This window comes from Sciurus carolinensis, chromosome 9 (assembly GCF_902686445.1).
Source record: "Sciurus carolinensis chromosome 9, mSciCar1.2, whole genome shotgun sequence".
NCBI lineage: Eukaryota > Metazoa > Chordata > Mammalia > Rodentia > Sciuridae > Sciurus > Sciurus carolinensis.
The window spans coordinates 67822663-67838797 of NC_062221.1; the positions used below are offsets into that span (position 1 = coordinate 67822663).

Below are 16135 nucleotides of genomic sequence, written 5' to 3' on the forward strand. Positions count from 1 at the left end.
CTTCAGTTTACACATGAAAGTTTCTCCACCTCTAGTATTAACTTCCTTTCTTTTCCAAGTCCTGGGGGCTGTAAGCAGAGGGTGAGTTTGGGGAGATTAGTACTTGCATTGGGGGTCTTCAAGACCACCTCTAGTTCTGTTGGCTCAATAGAAGTACTCACCGGACTTGTCATACTCAGGGCTTAGACTTGTAAAAGCAAAAGGATGCAAAGCAAGATCAACAAAGGGGAAATGTGCATAGGGTGAAGTCCAGAAGACAACAGTTCCCAGACAGTGAATATGGACCATCTTTGCAGGCAGAATTTCTAAGGATAGGCCTGCCATGTTAAAACTTTTTTCACAGTATTTTAGTCAGCTAGTTGAATTTTCTGCAATTCTAATAGTAATGACACAATTAATTATTTGAAATTCTATAAAATCTTAGGCCTTTTGATGTAGTATACAGTAAATATAGTGAAAAATCTGCTCAGCTTACTTTTAATATGGAGGTAATTAGAAGACTTAATTTTCTTACAGTTGTTATTAAATTACTTTGACTAAAATCCATAAATAAATAGTTCTGATAGAGTTCCCATTCTCAGACCTAATCACAGATTTAATTGTAAGAATCTATCACCATCTCATTGTCAAAGAGATAAGCAGGGATTCAGGCCTTTGAGTTGAAATAAAGGGAGCATTAAATCAGCTGGGGTTAGGGGTAAGAATCTTTGGAGTCCAGGAAAAGAATGTGTAGGAATAAGGAGAAAACCAGACCAAGTCAGGGGGCTTTGAAATGATAAAGTTCCCACCTAGGAGCATGACAAAGACAAGGAAATCTGTTGAAAAGAGGTGGGCAGCACTTGATCACCAGCTGGCACCTTACACTCTACTTCTTATCCTGCTCCCTCTATCAGTCCTTTTTCTGAGACCTTTGTGTTGTGACCTATTTCTTTTCATGTTCTTTCCAGTTCAGTGGGAGGCAGGCTCAAAAGCATTGTAAACTTCAAATTACTAACATGATATTGAAAAATGTGTGAAAATAATTATAAGAATGGATAACTTCAGGCATTACTTTTAAACTTTGTAAGCATCACTGTTGAAATTCTAGAATAACAACACATTCTGTATTTGCAAATATGTGTGAATAGAGCACACACAGAGTTTTAACTGAACATCTGTTAAACTATGAACTAAGGACCTGGACAGGTAAGTTGTTTCTCTTTAATAGATTTTATTGACCAACATATTGTAAAAAATATTTGGCACTTTAAATGTACTTGTATGAATAATAATAATAATAATTAGAATTAATCTACAATGAAACTTATTAAACAGTCATCCCTCATCTGTCTTCTGAATTAAAGTATTTTTTAGGTATGACTTTAAAACATTAAAGCAATATTCTGGAGGAAGCATAATGATAGTCCTATCCCCAAATTGCTCTGATTTTGTTGTTGTTGTTCTCAAATAATCTGTTCACATAGCTTCCTTACAGTTGTAGTTTTTTTAGAATGTTAAACTTATCTTCTTTTCTCCTTCTTTTCCATACTTATCATTTCTAAATGCTTGAGGGTGATTAGATAGTTGTTCTGTACTGCTCAAGTCATTAATGATTGTGAAAGATTGATTCCTAAATTTGTCCTGGTCTTTTCAGATCATAAGAATTTTTTTTGTTTCCATTTATTGCATACTAGTTACTTTACCAAGCACTTTGTTATATATCATTGCATTTATTCATTGTAAAAGCTAATGAGGCAGGTATTATTTTTTATTAGTATTACTTTTAATTAATGAGTCATAATTGTATACACTTTTAGGGTACAATTTAATGTTTTGATATATGTGTGGAATGATTGAAAAGGTTCATTAACATATCTTATCACCTCACTTATCTGTTGTCATTTATGAGACACTGAAATTTATTCAATGATTTTGAAATACATAATACATTATTATAGACTATAGTCACTCTGCGGTGTTGTGTTATAGATCTCAAAACTTATTCCTCCAGTCTGTCTAAAACTTTGATCAGCAATTCCCCATTTTCCTCCCTTCCACACCCACTTTCCAACCCTTCCAGTCTTTGGTATCCATCATTCTACTCTGCTTCTATGAGTTCAGGTTTTTTAGATTCCACAAGTAAGTGAGATCATGGGATATTTGTTCTTTTTTTCTGACTTGTTTCACTTACTATAATGTTGAGGTAGGGTTTATTATAATCATATGACTTATGAGAAAATCAGTTATAAAGAGACTAAGTAGTGTAGCCACAATTATGGCTAATAAATAATTTGGTTTAGATCTAAATGCACATTTGATCAACTCCAACTCATTTGAAATATTCTCTTTCAATCTTTTAAAGGGCACTATCACAGAAAGTATAGCTTTTGAAGGGCAGAAAGTATCCCAGAGCTGGTATTAAATGTTTTTAAAGCTTGTTAATTTGTAGTAACAATAGTGGATAAACAACAGCAAGGTCTCCTGCCTGTTTTCTTTGGAACAAATTGAGAATCAGGAGATAAAGACCTGTGTTATAAGTAACTCCAGCCAACTCCACACTACCGGATGCAGTAGGCCAGAAATTGTCCCAACAGAGCATTCTGGGTTAATGGAAATATTCTGTAATTCACACTCTCCAATTCAATAATATAATAGTCACTGACCACATGTGACTATTGAACATGTGCAATGTGGCAAATCCTCTGCCATTGAGCTATACCCCCAAACTCTTAAGATTTTAATTTAACTTTAATAGCACATATAAATGGTGGCTACTATAATGGACATTTACAGCTCTAGGTCAGAGGTTCTCAAGCTTTAGCATGCATCAGAATCATGTTAAAACACAGAGAATTTGCATTTTTAATAAGGTTCTAGGGATGCTGATACTGTCTAGGGACCATACTTTGAGAAGCACTGTTTTCTACCATGAACTTTTCATAGGATTTGTATACAAATACAGTTACATTTGTAACAGTTATAGAGTGATTCCCTTGGGAAAGAATGGAAATTCCCCATAGGTTACCTGTGTTACATGCCATTAGACAGTTTTTTTAAATGATAGTCCACACTCAGTAGATGCTCAAAGAGCAGTATAATGCCTTCATATTATCATTGTGCTCATCTGTAACTGAAGATCAACTCTATTTTTGTTACCTTTTTAAGCAATTCAGACTTGAACTTTAGTGCTTTTTTAAAAACCCATCTTTAGTGTTCAAAATATTTTTCAGAGTCAATAAGTATTTAAAGTAATTTCACATTGTGATTTTTTTTCCCACTGCCCATCTCTAAAACTTGAGTCAAGATTAACCTACAAGAGAAGCGTTTTTAAAAACAGATGCTTGACTCACAGTTATCCTATCAGCCCACAATTCTTATATTTGGGTTTCTTTTATCTCTACTTGAATTATGGACATACCGATGACAACTTCAAAATTCTGCATGTAGGATCTTTATTGTTCAAAATATTAAAATGGGGCTGGGGTTATGGCTCAGTGGTGGTGCGCTGGCCTAGCACATGTGAAGCCCTGGATTTGATTCTCAGCACCACATAACAATAAAATGAAGGTGTTGTGTCCACTTACAACTAAAAAGTACATTAAAAATTTTAAAAAGGACAACTCATTATCAAATAAGTTTAGGTTGGCCTGGTCTCAACGGCTATAAAAATACTTCCATTATGAGAATTATTTAGGGAAACAGTTTAGCCATGAGAACAGCTCGTGAATAAATTAAAATATATTCCTAGTGCCTGAAGCCCATCATCTGCTGTTTTCCAAATCAAATCTTGCATAATATGGCTGGATCAGTAGATTTTTAGAAATTGGGGACCATCTGTCCTAGTTTGACTGGGATAGTCCTTATGTCTCTTCTTCTGGTGTAATTATTAACAGTGTCACTTCTATTCTTGAACTGTACTGGTTTGGAATGATAAATTGTATGGTCACCCTACTTATAAGGGACAAGGAAGAATAAAAGAGTTCTTCCTAGACACAGTGATATATGCCTGTCAACCCAGCAACTCAGAAAGCTAAGGAAAAAGGATTACAAGTTCAAGGTCAGCCTTGGCAACTTAGTGAGGACTGCCTCAAAAATAAAAATAAAAAGGGTTGGGGAGGTAGCTCAGTGATAGAGCACCCCTGGATTCAATCCCCAGTACTGAAAAAAAAAAAGAGAGTTCTTCATCTCATCACAGAATAGCCAAGTTCACTTATTTTCCTATGTACCAACTTTGTTGGATACCACCCTAAGAAGACACTTCTTTCTTTTCATGGGTTCCATTTTATTATTACCTTGACTTGGTGATACATCTTTTCTTCCTCTGTGTATATTCTATTCTTCTATTATATATATATATACAAATATATATATATATAATAGAATATCTATATCTCTCTCTCTCTCTCTCTCTCTATATATATATATATAAACTCTTATGTGTTGGGGTTTCAGGAAGTCACTCTTAAATTAATCTTTGTTTGTTTATTTATTTATTTATTTATACTGGGGATTGAACCCAGGATCATTTAACTACTGAGCCACATCCCCAGCCCTTTTTATTTTTTATTTTGAGACAGGGGCACACTAAGTTGCTCAGGGCCTCACTAAGTTCTGAAGCTGACTTTGAACTTGCAATCTTCCTGTCTCAACCTCCCGAGCTACTGAGATTACATGCATGCACCACCATGCCTGGCCAAGAAGTCATTCTTGATTTTACTAAATATGGTTCTTGTTCACCTTCTAATAATCACCTCTATGCATCCGTCAATATTTAATTGTTATGATTTAATCACAAAAATGGTTATGGAAAGTCAATTTCTTGTTTTCAACCCTAGATCTCTGTTCCCGTTCCTCTAGCCTGGTGGTCACCCTCTGGCTTCTGCTAGGCAATCTGTTTCCTCTGCTGGCTGGATTTCTTCTCTGTGTGTGGCACTAGGAATGGAAACATGAAATTTCAAGAAAAGTGAATTCTCAAGACACTTCTTTATCTCATATTCCTGTGAACAAAGCACAAAATCTGGGCAAGCACCAACCTGTGCAGACGGTCGAGTGGCATTCCGGACTTTGGCTTGGGAGTGTTCACTATGATGGACCTTGAAGCAAAACTTCACAGCAGTCGCTTCTCATCAGCCACCAGCCATCTCAAAGATTGGAGAAGGAGAAGGAATTATAAGTCATCATGTCTTTATGTTTCAAGATACATAATATTCCTGAAGTTTTCTTTTGAAAACAGGATAATTGGTGAAATTTCCAGAGTGATTACTTACCTCAGCATTTTCATTAACCTAAAGTAATAGGCAAGTTCATCATGGACACCACAGTAGCAAACAATAGCCAATTATTACAAAATTGTAAGTTGTGGATCTTGCCCTCAGAAGTATCAGTTGTCCTTTGATTTACAGAAAATAATTGAATTAAAATTTCTATATCTCTAATATGCCTATTTTAAACATGATGGCTATACATATGGTATACTTTTATTTGGGTTTAGTTTGGCTTGGTTTCGTTTTAGTTTCAAGACAGAGTCTCAGTATGTTGCCCAGGCTGGCCTTCAGCTTGCAATCCTCCTGCCTTGACGTCCCAAGTAGCTGGGATTATAGGCTTGTGTCATCATGCCCTGCTTGTCCATGGTACATTTGAATCATTGTTTGTCCTGAAGAGTTTTAAATTGTTTTGTTAAATCTTGTGATTTCATCCTGCTTGCCTTTTTGCCAGCTCTGTAACAGTGTACTACTGAACTGCAGTCGGTGTGTTGTTAGCCCTGTGTACGTACTCATCTTCAGAACTCAGCTTCCATTTCATTGCACATTAACTTAATACTGACTCGAAAAAATGTGGAAGCAGAAAGAGTGAAATACACTGCCCTGCAAAAATGCTGAAGATGCGCAACCAGAAGAAAAAGTAATTGTACATTTTTCAAATAATAGTTATGACAACTGTAATCCACTGAAGCAGAACTATATATTTTATCCTTTTTGACCAATGTAGATAAAAAGAAATAGTGGCATAAATATGTATGTAGTTATTTTCAAGTGGACTAAAATTGTTACAGAAAAATTTAGAATATCTGAAAATTCTTTTATGGATAAGATGAAAACTGTAACTCAAAACAAAATGATCTGAATTGTTTACTAATAGCAAAGTGTAGGTGTGGTGTAGGACCTGTGCACCAGGATTCATTTACCATATTACACATGGCTTTGTCCACTAAAGTTGGAAGATTCCCTTTTACCTCCTGCTTTTGATTACTCCTCTTACCATATAGAGTCTGTGAAATAATTCTACAGTGGTAGCAGAGCACCAACCCCATTTCTTAATTCCTCTTTGAAATTTCTTTAATGACAGGTGATGCCCAGTTTTTCTCTCTAAAGCTAATGAGTTCTTGTAGCATTAAAAATTCAACCCTTGAAGGAAGCTTGTTTAGAAATTGTGCTAAATGAGCAAAGCAACGTAACTACTAAAGAGTAATTCTAACTGATTTTTTGGCATTGGAACCAAACAGCAGTCCCACATAAAGGAAAGTGACTTTTTTTAAATATGTAAATCTAAAATATGTGTTTGCATGAGATATAAATTGGAGGTATTTGTGGTATTTGTCATTGTGAAAAGCTGGGGCCACAAACAATTTCAGCTTAAGAGAAGCTAATAGTAATGGTCTGCTGGCCAGCACTCAGTGTTATACATATGTTAAATTGTGCAAGGTGAGAGAAAACTAGAGTATATTTTTAAAGAATCATATAATTATCTAAACTTACATACCTGTTGATTATGTGTTACCCCACAAAGTTGTATAAAGAATTTCACCAAAAAATCTAATGGATTAATAATATATTTGAGATTCACAGTGCTAGGTTTGACTATATTTTGACTGTTGTGCGGTAATGCCATTTAGGTAGTATTGTTTCCAAGCATGGTGCTTTTTATACTTGAAATATATTTTTGCTTTATTTTTTATTGATATAATTATATTTGCACTGATAACTTTATGAAGAAAATATTATAGATGACATTTTTTGTATATATATATATATATTTATTAAGCTTGGAATCTGGTAGCCCAGTGCACAAACATGAAACTTGATAGAGTCTGAGATTAAGAAATTGTGAGTTCCTGAAGGTAACTAATTGCATTGGTATCTCCCTTCCTCTTTGGTAAGGCTTGATCAAGGTTGTTTATCACTGATTCTGCATAGTGTACTCAGCAAGACTTAGAAGGACACTGAACCTGTAAGAAATTTAGCCTTTTAGAATATGACAATGAAGCAAAAACTTAAAATCTGAGACAATGCAGAATTATTACTATAGAATTCAGCTGTGAGCTGAAGAATTTTAAATAGCCTATATGTTGGTATTCTGTGGTGGTTAAGCCCTTCATGTTAGGAAAAACAAAACCAGTTCCCTCTATCAGAGAGACTGAGTGGGCTGCAACCATGGTGGAAGTTAATTGGAGCAGGGAAGAAGAGTGCAGAGCTGCTAATTTAGGGACAATGAACTAGTGTCCCTTCCCAATTTGAAAAAGGTCAAGTGCTTATAAAAACTGACTACCTCGGTTTTCAGTTCAGACTTAGGTTCATTTTGATCGTTTTAAGGTCCCAATTATCAAAAATATCACAAGAATTTGTCTCAGGTTTTCAAGACCAGAATTTACAGGAAGGAAGTAAAAGCCATGTCAGTAGCCTTGAGCTGACAGCTTTAAAGAAACTGGCAAGCAGTTAGGTAGTCTTAATGTAGATCTCTCTGGTATTCTCTCAGAAAACATTCTTTTTCTTTGCTTACTTCTTAAAATCAGCAAACCTTACCTTTTTCCTATAAGATATTTATTTTTGTTAAGACCAAATAGACATTCTTAAAATGTTAAAATATGGTTAACATTAGTTTTCAGTCTATGTTGGCTTAGAGTTCATTGATATTTAAATTTGAAACCTAATTTTATGTTTAAATAGTTTTAGGAAGATACATATATAGGTATATCAGTATTCCTTCAAATTTTGTTGATACTCTTTTCAGTATGAGAAGACTTACTGATTGAGGCCATCTCTAAAACAACTAGATGATTTCTCAGAATCCTTCCAGCTGTAGTATTCTATGACTAATTCCCAGCCACATTGCTAGTCACCGCTGACTCTGATTCACCTCCTGGAGTGTGCAGCCTTCGTGTTGTGCTCATCACAGAGCCTTTGCTCAATGCCTTACCGCAGGCTTGGACACCTGATGGACAGAGAAGAATCTGTCTCTGAGGGCAGTTGAGTGACAGTCCCAGCAGAAGGAGACAGACTTAAGTCACAACCCCACAGCCCTGTTTCACAGTGGGCACTGGTCATTCCCACCATGACCTTGCAGCCCAGGAGGATGAACATATTTTAATAGTCTGTACTTTTCATTCTGAAGAAAGAACTTTCCTGAAAGGAAGAATTTTTTTTTTTTTTAATGTATATTGAGTCAGGGGAGGGGAGGGAGTGGTGAATTATTTTCCTTTATGTTTACATTTTTAATAAGCAAAACAGAAAATTTGAAAATTATTTATGGTATTGAACTTTAAGTGTAATATATTCCTTAGAAAAATACAACTTTAATAAAAAATGGAAACTAATTTGTGTCTTGTCTTTACTTAAAACCATCAATGTTTTAAAACCTGGGTAAGGAACAAAAACATAGTCATGCACCCTTATTTGGAGAAGAGGAGGTATTTATTATGAAATATAATTCAGTTTTTACTTAAATGTGAGTAAAATTGTCCTACTTACAGAATGGGGACAGATCTTATGCAAAGCTACAGAGACTATCCCTCAAATAGTTAAGCAGTAAAGAGATCAGTCTAAACCAATTCACAGAACAATTTGTTCCATGCTGTGGGTCAGGAGTTTCATTGCATGAACACCTGGAGCACCAAAGTACCACATTTACATGGCGGCGCCCAATAGACCCTGGCTGTAGTCATGGAGTGTAGTTCTTCCCTATAACCTGAACATAGTGAGAGAGAAAGTCCCCCAGGGTACACTTAGAACCATTCTGCCTGTGACACAAAGCCAAGCACTTTGTGAAATTGATAGCTGTGTGACCTAATTGTTGAACCTAGATCTTTGTTGGAATTTCATAATAATATATAGATTTTTAAGAGTTTTAAATGTTCCATATAAATAGCTGGAACTATATGCAATAAATCATTTAATGCAGCTGAATAAATCCAATATTATTTGCTCAGCATATACAGATAAAACTGTCTACACCTAAATTCATGTATTACCTTGTTTACATCAAGTTTTGTTATAGGTCAGTCTTGTTCACAATCTCTCCAGTAGATTTTTTGAAGTGGAGTTTATTTAAATCAAATTCCACCCCCGCACACACACTGGGAATTAAATCCAGGGTGTAGCTACCACTGAGCTATACCCTCAGATCTTTTATTTTTTATTTTTTTATTTTGAGACAGATTATCACAAAGTTGCTAAGGATGGCCTTGAACTTTTGATCCTTCTGCCTCAACCTAAGTTGCTGGAATTACAGGTGTGTGCCACCACACCTGGCTAGAAGTTCATTTTTTTAATGTTCAAAATAAATTGAACAGGCTGGGCATGGTGACGCCCATGGTGATGCTTATAATCTCAGTGACCCAGGAAGCTGAGACAGGAGGTTCACCGGATTAGACGGGGAAATTGGGAGAAGGGAGGGAGGACGGGAATAGCAAAGACAGTGGAATAAATCGGACATAACTTTCCTATGTTCATGACCAGTGTAACTCCACATCAGGTACAACCACAAGAATGGGAAGTTATACTCCATGTTGTGTGACGTGTCAGAATACATTCTACTGTAATGTGTAACTAAAAAGAATGAATAATTTTTAAAAATTGAACTGTAACAAGATTATAGGATACTCAAAAAAAAAAAAAAAAAAAAAGAGGGCAGGGACAGTCTGGGGATGTGGCTCAGTGGTTAAGTGCCCCTGAGTTCAATCCCCAGTTTAAAATTTTTTTTTCTTTTATTTCAAATAGATTTTTTTTTTTGAATCTTTATTGTTTTCAGTTATCCTCTTTAGGAAGCCAGTTATGTGTATGTGTGAATTCAATTACTATCATTTTCCCTGTAATCTTTAGTTCCTGATTTCTATTGCATTGTCTTTTTCTCATCTCTGTCCACTTTGTTCTTTACCCTGTTTTCAACAGTGTGTTCTCCGTTACGCTTCTTTTGTTTTTGCTCTATTTCCTGCAGTTTTGCTCTCTCCATATGTCTTTCATGAGCCTACAGCTGTCAGCATCTTCAAGGCAGGTGATTGGACACTGGACCTCCGGGTATCACTGCAGCTGTCTTAAGTATGTCAGTCTTCATAATTTTGTCTACTAATAGCAACAGTTGCTGAAAGATGAGTCCTGTTTCAGATTTGCCTTCTAAATATTGTGTGTGTGTGTGTGGGGGGGGGTTGTGTCTGACTAGCAGAACCTAATTACATCCAGAATCCTAACTTCAGGGGGGTCCCAGAAACACATTCCCTCTACACACAGCAGGATGGAAGAATGGACACTGACTGAGCTGACCCTCAATATCTACCACAGTATTCTATGTTGTAAAGCCTTTTTACAAGCTTATCACTTGTTAGTAGAAGTTTTAAATGGTTCCTTATTTGGTTTTTTGCCTTTGGTATTATGCTTAGAAGTCTAACTTACCCCTATTGTTAATTTTTTCACTTTAAAAAGTTTAGCCTTTTTCTTTAGAAAATACTGAGCACAAGTAATAGAAATACTTAATAGTTCTACCACTCTTAAAAATATTATATATAGTGATAAGACTACTCCTATGTCCTCTGTCTCCTCCACTTCCATCCCGCCAGAGGTAATCTGTAGATATAGCTTGCATTTGCCTGCATAGATGCTTAAGGTTCAGCACATCTTTCCAGATCAGTAAACTTACTTATTGCACAGTTTATAATGATTTCATGATACTGAGGATATAGCATTCCTTATTTAACCACTCCCCCACTAATGGGCATCTGTGTTATTTCCAGTACAATTATGTGCCTATATTTTATTGTGGTTTCTTTAATTTTCACGTTATTCTTTAATACAGCAGGAATTCATTTTGTTGTTTAGTATGAGGAAGGATTCCAACTACATTTTTTCCAAGTAGTTCATTCTACGTTATTTATTAAACCAGTAGAAAACGATTTTCCAAGGGTCAGGGGAGATATTTCCCTGGAAAAGAAAACAAAGTGGCTCAGTGCCAAAAGAATTCAAACACAAAAATCCAAAACTCACCTCTTCCCAGAAACTACTCTTTCCCAGGCTTACATATATCTTTCTGGTATTTCCTTCAAATTGAAGGGGGAAAAAATCATATATCTCTTAGGTTAAACAAAGGAATTCATCCATTTTCAAGCAGTCACTTACCTCTCTAGAGATGGGTTTTTTTTTTTGCCATTGTAGGCAGATTTTATTGTGAAATGAGATATTCCTGGTTTTACTCTACTCAACATAGGGAGGTTTGTCTTTCGTTCTTTCCTTTCTTTCTCTCTCTCCATTTTTTTTTTTTTTTTTTTTTTTTTGTGGTACTGAGGATTAAACTCCGAGGCCCTCTACCACTGAGCCACATCCCAACCACTCACACTGCCCCCCCAACCCCCCGGCTTTTTTTGGAGACAATCTCTCTAAGTTGCCCAGGCTGACCTTGAACATGTGATCTTCCTGTCTCAGCCTTCAGTCACTGGAATCATAGGCATGCACTACCATCTGCAGGGAAAAAGTATTCTAAATTAATTAAAGAGAGTAGAATCTACAAGCATGAAAAAAATGATATCATGATTCACTCAAACCCCCATATACAGCATTAGATGGGGAGGAGCGAGGTGTTTTTAGTCAATCTGATATGGTCCCTAATCATATCCCCTCAGAAATAGATATATTATTTCTGATTGTAATTCAGAAGACAGAGGTTAAGACAATCTGCCTGGGATCATAAAATACATTTGAAATTTCATCTATGCCAAAGGGACAATATTTCTCAATCCAGTTAAGCAAGACATTGTCTCAGTTGGAGATGTATTTATTTTTCTCTAGAAATTAAATACAACAAGTGTTTCATGTTTGGAAGCTAGAGAGGAGAAAGGAAAAGAAAGATTGGGGGATCTCATGAAAATCAAAGGGATATCAGTAGCACCAAAGAAAGTGATCAGGGGGAGGAAGATGAAAGGGAAAGGGGGAGTGATATTGGCCAAGTTATGTTGTGTACATGGATGAATATTTAACAACAAATCCCACCATTATATATAAGTATAATGTACCAAAAACATGGAAAGTGAGAAGCAAGCATACAGTATTATGTAGCAGGATCTTGATATCCTACTTTTTATCTTTTATTTCTTCACTAGATACATAAAGAACACATTTTCTTGATAATAGAGTATACAGATCAACATCATTTTTAATGATCTTATAGTATTCCATAGTACAGATTAGCATAATTTATTTAACCAATTCCTAACTGATGGATATTTACTTTGTCTCGTTTTTTTCCCCTAGTACTGGGGATTGAACACAGGACCTTGGAAATGCTAGGCTAGGATCATTCTTGTAAATATTTGTTGTGTGTGAGAACACGGGGTCCGGGGATTAAACCCAGGGGTACTCTTCCAGTGATCTACATCCCCAGCCCTTTGTATTTTTTTTCCTTTTTTTTTTTTTTTTTTTTTTTTCTTTGAGAAGGGAACTCACTAACTTGCCCAGGCTGATCTAAAACTTGCAATCCTCTTTCCTCAGCCTCCCTTGTAGCCGGGATTACAGCATGTGCTTCCAAACCCAGGATATCTATGTTATTTAAATTTCTCCAATTTTCTCCTTAGGATAAATTATTGGAAGTGATAACACTGAATGAAAACCATATTAAAATGTAAACACAAAGTGAAATGGGGCATAATTGCTTAAGGAGTACAGGGTTTCAGTTTGGGATGATGACAAATTTCTGGAGAGTCACGATGGCTGCCCACTATCTTAATGTGCTTAATACCACAGGACTCTGTACCTAAAAATGGGTACGGTTAGCAATTGGGCTGGGAATAGGTAGAGCACTTACCTAGCATTTACCATCACAAGACCCTTTGTTCAATTTTCCCAGGACCAAAAAAAAAGGAAGATGCAGATCCTGGCGGTGCACAGCTATAAAAAAGTAACAAGAGAGGCTGAGGCACAAAGATCAAGAAGATCACCAGCTCTAGGGCACCCTGGGCAATTTGCTGAGACCTGGTCTCAAAACACAAAGGGCTCGGGGTACAGCTAAATGGTAAAACACCCCAGGGGTCAGTCCTCAGTACCAAAAAGAAAAAGGCTCAAATGAAAAATGTTATGCATATTTTACCATAATAAAAAATAAAAATGTAAAATAAACAGACTTCTAGGGGAGCATTTTCCTCACATAATCATCAATGCTAGATTCTATCCATTTTTTAAAATATTTTTAGTTGTAGATGGACACAATATCTTTACTTTTTATGTGGTACTGAGAATTGAACCCAGTGCCTCACACGTATGAGGCAAGTGCTCTACCACTGAGCCACAGCTCCAGCCCAAGATACTAATAATTTTTAAAATTTTTTATCAACTAATAGGTGACTATTTGCACTGTTGATTACTTGTAAGGTTGAACATTTTTCTTACACTTATTAGTGACCTGTAATTTTTCTGTTGATACTTGCATATTCGACTCCTTTGACCGTTTTGCCATTAGGGGTATTTGTCTTTTTCTTAACGATCTGCACGTGCTCTTCATGTGTCTTAGAATTAGGAACCCTTTGCTCATCCTGGACAGGTACCTTTCAGGCTCCCCTCTCCTTTTCCTGGAGCACCTCAGGTCTAACCCAATCCACCCACATCCTCCCTCTGACCTTCAGTGCCTCAAGGGGTTGGCTGTTCACAACCTTTTACCTCAGTGATTTCAAAGTAGGGTTAGAAGGGTTCCTTAAATATCTTCCCTTGTACCTTGTTTTTGCACCTCTAAGAAGAAAGAAGAAATCAGGGTAAATTTGAGATGAGATTAATCCTCACCACTTCTTCATCTCCTCTCCTCACTTTGCCTGGCCTCCCCAGACCCTTCCCTCGTGCTTCCAGGTGAAATGTCCCATCCTGATTTTAGACATGCAGCCTCACGAGAAGCTGATGCAGAGTGCTGGTCTGACTGCTGGCGTTGAGGATGGGAGCTTCCTCCACCCTTTACTGGCAAACACCTTATCTGAACAAAGGAGCATATGTAATCAGGAATTATCTCACAGGAATGTTGAAAGGATTCCTTGGAATGATACCTGTAAAACATCTCACTCTCTGGTACATAATGACTATTGTTGTCATTATTGTATTATACCGATTATGAGGATGAGGACAAGGACATGGGTGTTGGTGGTGATGGTTGTAAGCAAAAATAACCAAAATGATTTTGGCACCATAATGAAAGTATAAATAACCCGGATGGGAGCAGACCTCATGAATTCAGCCAAACTCTTATTCAGCAGCCAGGTCAGGAGTCAGATGACTCACTTCCTGGGCAGAAAGATGACCCCGATTACAGGGGAGGTACAGGTTTATATATGTTACATTGGGGGATGTCTCGGTCCTTGAAAACTTTAACAAGATGTGAGCGAAAGGCTGCAAACATCTGGAACTTATTTTACTGGGCATGGTTTTTACTGGATATATCAACAAGACAGTGTTTTTACAGGGCAAAGATGGAGGGTTTAGGATTCAGAGCCCAGTACTCATCTGACTCCTGAGGTCATTGTATTGACACGGGGACAAGATTGATGTGTAGTTCACTGTCACTGGGAGTGAATTTATTTGGGAGAGGATCCCTCCTCCCAGGGACAGCTGTCTTGGGTTGATGGTTATCTTCCTTTCAGGGCTTGTCTGTCACTGGGAAATAATTGATTGGCTTCTCTCTCCCTCCCTCCTCCCAGGTCATACACTGTCTTGGGAGTTTATTAATCCCATATCCTTCAGTGGTCATGATCATAGTGACGAAAATGCAGAAACAAAACAGTATAACAGGTCTAAAGTACACAATAAAAAATGGCACACTTGCACACATACTCCCAAATTTGGGGAGGCTTATGTTCCCTGTAATGCACTGTTCACTAGAACGATGAGTACCTGGCATTATCAAACACCCCCAGAGCACACAGTTTAGATGACAAGATTGCATTCACCTCCTCCCTGGCTCCTGCTGCCTCATGGCTCTTCCTCATCCCTCAGGACCTCTGGGATGACCCTCTGTGGCAGTCAACCTTCTTATATTTTACTTCTTTCCCCTGTGCAGTTTTTTTGGGGGGGTCAGGTTTTGCTTCTCTCTTCATGAATTGTCACTTTGTGTGTGTGCAAGTGCATCTGCAACCTGTTTGGGATCTGTTTGAAAACAGGCTTGTCAGCACCACCCATGGGAAAACCGGAGGCTCCTATGGCACAGAGGAGTTTGCAACATCCCTCTGAGCCAACCAGAGACCTGAACATGTAACACTGCTTTAAAAAATCAATGGTGGACTTCTCTGATGGAGCTAGCAGCACTTTCAGTTTTCCTCCTGGAGAGCCCAGCTTTCGGATGGTTAATAGTACTTACCTTAGCTCAAGTGCCATAACAAATTCCTGTAGATTGGTGGCTGAAATAACACACATTTATTTCTCACAATTCTGGAAGCTGGCAGTCCAAGATCAAGTTACCAGCCAATTTGGTTCCTGGTGAGGGCTCTTTTCCTGGCTGTGCCCTCACATGACAGAGAGCAAAGAGAAAGAGTGAGGAAGCTACGTAATATCTTCCTTCTAAGGGCATTAATCCTATCGTGAGGACTTCATGCTCATGACCTGGTCTAACCCCCACCCACTTCTCCAAGGCCCCATGTACAAATACTGTCTCATTGGGGGTTAGACTTCATAAGAATTCCAGGGGTGTGGGGACAAATACATTCAGCCCATAAAGATGGTTGTTATTGTTCCTTCTAGCCAAAGTAATATTAGTGGGAGTCTTTGTCTTTTGTTTGTTATTATTGTTTTCATACTGGGGGTTCAATCCAGGGGCACTTTACCACTGAACTACACCCCAAGTCCTATTTATTTATTTATGTATTTATTTTTGAGACAGGTTCTCACTAAGTTGCTTAGGGCCTCCCTAAGTTTCTGAGGTTGGCCTTGAA

At 37.2% G+C, this 16135-nt stretch overlaps 1 protein-coding gene across 2 annotated transcripts in view; it reads left to right on the forward strand.

The window, feature by feature from the left end:
• Lmln (leishmanolysin like peptidase) overlaps positions 1-8563 on the forward strand; it is a 101762-nt gene extending 93199 nt beyond the window's left edge. The window contains exon 17 of one of the 2 annotated variants that reach the window (XM_047564847.1): positions 4837-8563. In XM_047564847.1, the coding sequence (XP_047420803.1) occupies positions 4837-4865 (29 nt within the window). In that variant the 3' untranslated portion in view covers positions 4866-8563. Of the gene's footprint in view, positions 1-4814 lie in introns of both variants that reach the window. The other variant, XM_047564846.1, reaches the window with a different exon arrangement.
• The last annotated feature ends 7572 nt before the right edge of the window (positions 8564-16135 follow it).